A 7,126-nucleotide genomic window follows, 5' to 3' on the forward strand; every position below is an offset into this window, starting at 1 on the left:
GAATGCATGGACAAGTGAAACCATGTTATTTATTAGTGAAGAATCTTCCAGAAAAAAAAAGGCTACCACTGTTGATAGCCTAGCTTAGAACAGTCCAACAACACGGCTGCATTGTCCACGAAACAGCTCCACTTAAGTTGACAATGGCAGAAAGTCACATTGTAAAGAAAAAAAAATGGCTCTAAGACCAACAAAAACATTTGTATCACAGATTTGTTTAACAGTATCATCTTCCACCACAAGGAAAAGAATGGTACAAAAATTATCTACAAGTTATTTACAAAGAGGTATTCACAAAGTCCTGTGTGTACACACAAGTACCAGATTGGCATGTATCATTTAGTCGACCCTGCAGTCTAGAAGGTTCAATTACCATTGTATCAAGTACTTTTTAGTCAATCCTGTGCAGCACCAAATTAGCATGTACCATTAGTAAACACCATAATCTTGCGGTACAACTACTAGATTAGCCTATGACACTTAGTCGGCACTACAGTCCATATGGTAGAACTAACCAATTAGCATGTACCATTTAGTATGGTCTAGGTAAAACTACCTGAATGGCTTGTACCATGTAGTCAAACTAGTATTGTCTGGGTATAACTACCAGATTGGCAAGTACCATTGAGTCAAACTAGTATGGTCTGGGTAAAACTAGCAGGTTGGCATGTATCATTTAGTCCACCCTGTTCAGTCTGGGTACAAATAGATAACGTAGCCCACCACCCAGGAAAACCTGGACCAGACAAACTGAGATGTTGAGCATAAAGTAACAACCAATCAATGCCTGACAACACTGGCTCCACAAGGTATTCCTGCTCATGTACCAGACCAGACCTAAACAAAGTAAGGTAGCAGTAGCACCAGAACTTGATAAAACTCAAGATTAAGGTTGCCAACAGCAGACACAGGGCCACACTACTTGCCACTTCCTGAACTAGGTCAAGGATTAACAGACACACCAGTCCTTATCCTGGTGGATTGGCATCAAGTAAGTAGAGCTAACAGGGTGAGTACACTTCTTTAAGGCTAGAGACGTTTGTGTTAGCTTTGCCTGTGTATCAGCTAAATGGTGTTTTACTGGGGTACTTATTGAGTTTGTTATTGTTGCGATTGTGTAGCATCTGAATGTAATTTTCTAAGTCTTCTGCGAGGGCCTTTCTTTTAAATCTGTGTGCCTCATTAATGACGTCGCGTATAAAATCTGTCTGGACCTTTGGACTCCCCTGCAATGTGTTCAGCAGCTCAAACAACCTGTCAAACCCTGGAAGGCAGAAGATGAAGGCGTGGGGGAGAATAGGGAGGAAGAGAATAAAAAAGAAATTATCAATACAGGCAACAAAATATTAAATGCTAAGTATAAGACTAAACTAATGTCAAACTTAACCGTGGTAAACAAACTAGAAATTCTTACTTCTTCCTGGTTTTTTAACTTCTTTAGTGATCATGACCTTCAGATGCTTGTTGAAGATCCAGATCTGCTGATCTTTTTTATTGCCTATAAATGCTTCAGTCAATGTGTCAGTCAGTCTGTTATGTAAATTGTCACCACTGCCTGTTACTCTATTGGAGTCAGAGTGACCATTCTCACTGGGAGCACTGGCCACTGGAGGTGTTGAGGCCATGTGGTTAAACACAGAGGAACTCTCTTCACCGTCACTACCTAAGCTACCAGCCTCATCGTCAGAATCTGTGATTATCTGAAGTGGCGTTTCATCTGGAAGAAATAGTGAGTCAATTAGTACTCAAATATGTGATGAATTTTTTAGATGAAATGTCAAATATGTGATGATTTTTTAGATGAAATGTCAGACAAACAAGTTGATACACACCTGATTCAAAGTCAGAATCTGAGACAACAGAAGCTGCAGGACTAGCTGGAGGTGTGATTGAGGATGTGGAAGGACGACGATATGGTATGTCACGGGGTAATGGACCTGTAAATTAAGATGTGAAAAGTTGAGGTGCATACAATTTATAAAACAATCATCCATAGAAATAACATGCTTGAAAAGATAGACCCACCAGGCTTGCGTTTTCTGTGTGGTGAATTGGGGGGAGTTTCAGATGCTGCTCTTTTTCTTGGAGAACTTCCTATTACAATAGCTTCTTCTGCTTCATCAACAGTGAGCTAAGAAAAAGTAATTTATTAGCATACACTAAATTATTACAAATTTTAAATTACATTTCTACAAAATAGAGACCAGTCATATTGTACCTGTTTATTGACCTTGAAAGGGTTACCAAACATGTGTAACCTGGTGGGTGTGCTTTCTAGTTCTCTTAAAGCAGGCGGCTGTTTCTTCAAAACTTCTTGGTAATTACCCATCTGACCTATGGCAACTCTATGTCTTTCATCTGCATAATTAGAGTTAAACAAAACATAAGACTTTTAAATAAATACTCATACTTTTTAATAAGAAAATAAAACAAATAACTAAACTACAGCTTAAATTAAAATATAGAGCTTAATATTTATATTAATACATACCAAGGTCAATTAGAGATTCAGAATTAATGGAAGTCCTGAGGAAATTGTTCTTCATCCGACTTATTTGATCTATAAGGCTTTTGCGTGGTATATCATATGGATTTCTAGAAACAAAACAAAAAAAATAATTAAAAAACTGGATCACTACCAGGAATGTAGTATACCTAAAATTTCACAGTAGCAAACAGACCTATAAAATTGTGGTTTGATTTCTGGATCAGCTACAGCTAAAGTAAACCCACTGTAGTCCTGCTGGAGCTCTTGCTTCAGACTTGCAATGTTGCCACCAAGGTTGGCCAACAATTGGTTGAAATCTTTCCTCTGTAGGATTGATGTTTTGCTCCTGAGAAAAAATATTAGCCAATGGTTATCTTGCCTTTTACTCAAACCTGAGATTATGGTAATTATTATAACAACTGACCATACAATCAGTATTGTCTTTTGACCATTACAAAACTAAAATTTAGATTTAACCAGATAAAACAAACCTTGTATTGACTCTCATCCCCTCATGTCTAGGTGGCTTTTGACCAATAGATGCATTCAATCTATCCATCTCTATCCTAGCCTGTCAAAGATCACAATGATTATAAAAATAAGTATCCATCATTTATTTAGAAAAGATGTATCATACTAAAGAAAGAAATCAACATACCTGATTTTTTAACTTCTTGAGGTATGTTATCACACTGTAGCTAAGGCAGTTGTCCATATTGTCAGAAACCAGGTTTGGTGCCCCCATCCTCGCTAATGCTCTCCTCAGGTTCTGAAGATTAATACAGCATTATTAGATTTAACATTTCAGACAAGAAATAGTAACAGTTAGCAACATAATATATGAACTGTAGGGATTAACGTACCGGGGCATAGTAACCAGGCATTGTCTTCAAATAGTTTTCAAACCTCTGCCTCCAAGGTTGGTTTGGTTTCAAATTGTGAACTTTAAAAAGCTCATCTGAAAATGTAAAAAAATCAAATTAAATCAAAGCATTATAATTAAAGTGACTTTTAAAAAAAATATATAAATAATGAAAGCTATAACGTCTACTCACCTAAAAGGGGTAGCAACACAGGATAATTGTAAGGCATAACAAACAGGTTGACAGCTGTCAAGGAGCTGCTGGCTTTTAAGTATCCAAAAGGGTGGCACATTTCACTGAATTTACTGCTGTTGGCCACAAACACCTGCAAACAAGAAAAGCATTCATTTAAACTGTGACCTAGCCTGCTACTTTGGTTCTGCAATGGTACAGCTGGCTGGCTATACAACTCACCTGCCAGGATGTGTTGGGCTGCCTCCTCTCCAAGATGTACTGGGTAAGTGGGGATGGCTCCAGTTCATATTTGTCAAATGGCAAGTTCTCTATAACAAGTGGATCAGAAGGCTGGCAAGAAAACTGAACCACTGGATGCGCATTACGGGGAGGCTGGGGGAAAAAAAGATACTCTTCAACAAGTTGACACAACAGGTAACTAGTATGTTGGTATTCAGATTGACTGAAAGTGTTCAACAGGGATTACAACTTACCAAAGCCGGGCTTGAAACATCAGGCCAATAACCTTCTGGGATAGGCCAATGGCCTGTACAATGGCCCTTCTGAGCAGACCGTGGAACGTAAATAAGTTTCCTACAGCTATGCCAGGCTTGACTCTGTTGATGATGACCATTAATGCCTAGGTGATTCATAGACTTCTTGTCTTCAAGGTCATCAAACATGATGGGTTTATTAGTATCCAAGTTCTCTGAAGAAAAGAGGTTATACACAATGAGTCAAGTTAAATCTAAAGAATGAGGTTACAAATGCATCCAAATGAGCTCAAGTGTCACTTCAATACAAAAATAAAGCTATTAAAATATGAAAGGGCACCCAACCTTTAGCATTGCCATTGGAATCTGGTTCCATTCTACTAGAGTCAGTGACTGGAGGAGGATCAGGTCCAAACTTTTCAAAATTGATGACAACACCACACTGTACCTTCTGCACCAGAGATTCTATAGCAGCATTTAACATTTTCTGGCTGTATACAGCATAGGAACGACCTAGAGATGAAACAGACTTTTGTATTGAGAAGTATTATTGCATCGTCAAGTCATTAGAAAACAATGGGAACAACAACCTGGGTGTAAACAAAAAAAAAACCTATACAGGATCAAGAACAAAGTATTTCTGTAATATATCCAAACATGAGAAATGTGTACACACCCCCAGTGACCTCACACATCACATCAATGGCTGTGTTCTCAGCAGATGGTATGAATGGAAATGCTGAGACATCAGGCGGAACACTTGCAGGTAGACGCATAACAAGGCTAAAGATTCTCTGATCCCACCTAAATGGCTCCTTGGTCAGCTCGGCCCCTGGCACCACAGAGTTCATGGGTAAATTTAACTGAAAACAAAAAAGGAAAAAATTGTAAATACAGTTGATGAACAACAAAAAACAATTTTACTTACTATTATTCTAATTGCCTACCTCTGTCTGGATTCCAGAAGTAGTTGTAAGATGTCCACCATCAGTAATCACAATAATTATGGTAGATTCATTGTAAAATGGACTCCTCCCCTTATAATAGAAAAAAATAATTACATTACACATCAGTAAGAGGTTGAAACGTGAGGAGAAATTGTTGGGTTAAGCAGTGGGTTCTACCTGTCCATAAGTGTCAATACCACTGGTCATTCTGTTTAAATTGAGCAAATCAAAGGCATGCTTTAATGAAGGCCCAAGTGTTGATAAGCCAGAAGCTCGCAAATTTTTCAGCTCTGAGGCAAATGTCATATGACTCTCTTTCCAACCAGCCTAGAAAAATAAAGTTTATATATAATGTACATACTATAAAGATGAAATTTAATTAAAAAAACAAAAAAACTGAATTATCAATATTCAATAAGACCAACAGCAGATAATTTCATCCTAACCCTGAAGTATTAGTATAGTAAAAGTATAGTATTAGGCCTACTACAATTAAATCTAGTCTGAATAAACTCAAAAGTTTAAGTTAATGTGACTTTATCAACTAGTTTATTTTATTACAATGAAGTTGGTCCAATGTTAATTTAAGCAGGTCAAATGAGATGTCATAATTAAAATTTTGTGCTGGATGCTAGCTGAAGATTTTAAAGGTTCAAGAAGTTTTATACAACAAAAATAAAACTATTAAATAAAATATTAAGCCCAATGATTTTATCACCTAGCATTTTCTATCTGATTCACTATCAAGAAATTCCATATTGGGAAAAATAATTGGCAGAAAATCAAAGGCATTTCCAATAAATATGCCATACTTTTTATAGCTTCGCTGTACAAAGGGACATAAGTGAAGGCAGAATGGGAAAAATCCATCGGTTGTACACACTGCACACCACACATGACCTATAACCTGTGCTACACACTTGGCCTCGTTGCTGGGTGAAGATTTAACCCTTCCCATCATCCCTCTATTTGAGGGCAAAATGGCGACCACCATAGTAAACCGACAAAATAGCTTAGTAAAAAAAACAGCCATAGAAGATTATAACATGCAACTGGGTGGAAAATAGGGAACAGTCTTAAGGGCTTTTAATCAAATCTTCGAAATGACCGACATTTGTCACCCGGAATCTACGACGTTTCGCTTTACCTTCACATTCGCTGGTGGGTCTTCGAATGTCAGGAGCATGTAACGGTCCCATCGACTGCTCCCATCGCGGGATCGGCTCTAAAAGAAAAAGAAATAAAAGGAAAAAGTATCACTGACCTGATATTTTTTCAATAAACTATTAAAGTCTATAAATACTTAATGTTTGTTGTGATGTTTTTGAATCGTTTTATTTGTTTACCTTCATAAAATTTTCAACTGCTGCTTTTGCTACATCAATTAAAGCCGTTCCCAAATAAGTACGCTGATTCATAGACGCACTAGTGTCTACAAGAAAAAGAATGATAGTCATTACGGTCAGTCAGCACTATTTTGACCCTTAATTGGGTACCGGCCGCGTATAAAAGCGGATTTTTCGCTATAATGCGACAATACCCTCCCTCTCTGATTGACGCAGCTAGACTGACTGCTTCAAGTAGCAGCCAGCACGCCACGAAATTTGCACACGTGACCTCATAGCAAAAATTGTTTTCATTGGCCAATATTATGGGAAGGGAGGGCTTAGTTGTATCAAACGAATGCAAACCAACTGATTTTTAAAAACAACGAACGTGAATGATATATTCAACCTTTCTTTATATACATTTTAGTTATAGTCGAAAATCTTCAAAAATTAATTTGAATATTGAGGATTATAAAATTGCTTAACGAATTAAAAAACTGTACACACTATTTTGGTGGATCCCCGCATATCAATCAGGAAATGGCATCAGGCATTTACTGTAAACTACTGATGATACTCGACTCAATAAATCCAAACAAAATATTATTAATAAAGCCAATTCCACTGTTCAATGTATAAACTTAACATATTCAAATGTTTTATTTTGCAGACTTTTTCATTTTACCTTTAATAAATCTGAAATTTTAAGATTTGTAGAGCTATGTGTTATTTTAATTTTTAGTGATGTGTAGCGAGAGATATGCTTCTACACACGTATTCCAATTTAACAGTATTCTTACTATTAAAATTTTGAACCCCATTTAGATATTCA

At 37.0% G+C, this 7,126-nt stretch overlaps 1 protein-coding gene across 1 annotated transcript; it reads right to left on the reverse strand.

Annotated features, from left to right (window-relative positions):
• On the reverse strand, positions 1-6,560 carry LOC131932604 (integrator complex subunit 6). Its single transcript, XM_059289537.1, has 19 exons — positions 6,313-6,560; positions 6,114-6,191; positions 5,144-5,293; positions 4,967-5,056; positions 4,696-4,882; positions 4,365-4,532; positions 4,020-4,234; positions 3,766-3,918; positions 3,544-3,676; positions 3,352-3,446; positions 3,147-3,257; positions 2,980-3,059; positions 2,682-2,834; positions 2,492-2,595; positions 2,219-2,358; positions 2,026-2,131; positions 1,833-1,937; positions 1,415-1,717; positions 1-1,264 (listed from the first exon to the last, which is right to left on the reverse strand). Exons 1-19 carry the CDS (start codon positions 6,421-6,423, stop codon positions 1,062-1,064), a joined length of 2,685 nt encoding a protein of 894 aa, XP_059145520.1. The 5' UTR covers positions 6,424-6,560; the 3' UTR covers positions 1-1,061.
• Between the last annotated feature and the right edge of the window lie 566 nt (positions 6,561-7,126).

This window comes from Physella acuta, unplaced genomic scaffold, assembly GCF_028476545.2.
Source record: "Physella acuta isolate Inbredline_101_S28 unplaced genomic scaffold, ASM2847654v3 ptg002229l, whole genome shotgun sequence".
Lineage (NCBI taxonomy): Eukaryota > Metazoa > Mollusca > Gastropoda > Physidae > Physella > Physella acuta.

What these genes read in the sequence shown, in the direction of transcription:
- LOC131932604 (XM_059289537.1), bottom strand. Translation starts at nt 6,423, where the DNA reads ATGACTATCATTCTTTTTCTTGTAGACACTAGTGCGTCTATGAATCAG. An exon ending in ACCCACCAGCGAATGTGAAG is followed by an intron (nt 5,294 to 6,113) that starts GTAAAGCGAAAC and finishes TTATTTTTCTAG; the next exon opens with GCTGGTTGGAAAGAGAGTCA. An exon ending in TGTGTTGCTACCCCTTTTAG is followed by an intron (nt 3,447 to 3,543) that starts GTGAGTAGACGT and finishes TTACATTTTCAG; the next exon opens with ATGAGCTTTTTAAAGTTCAC.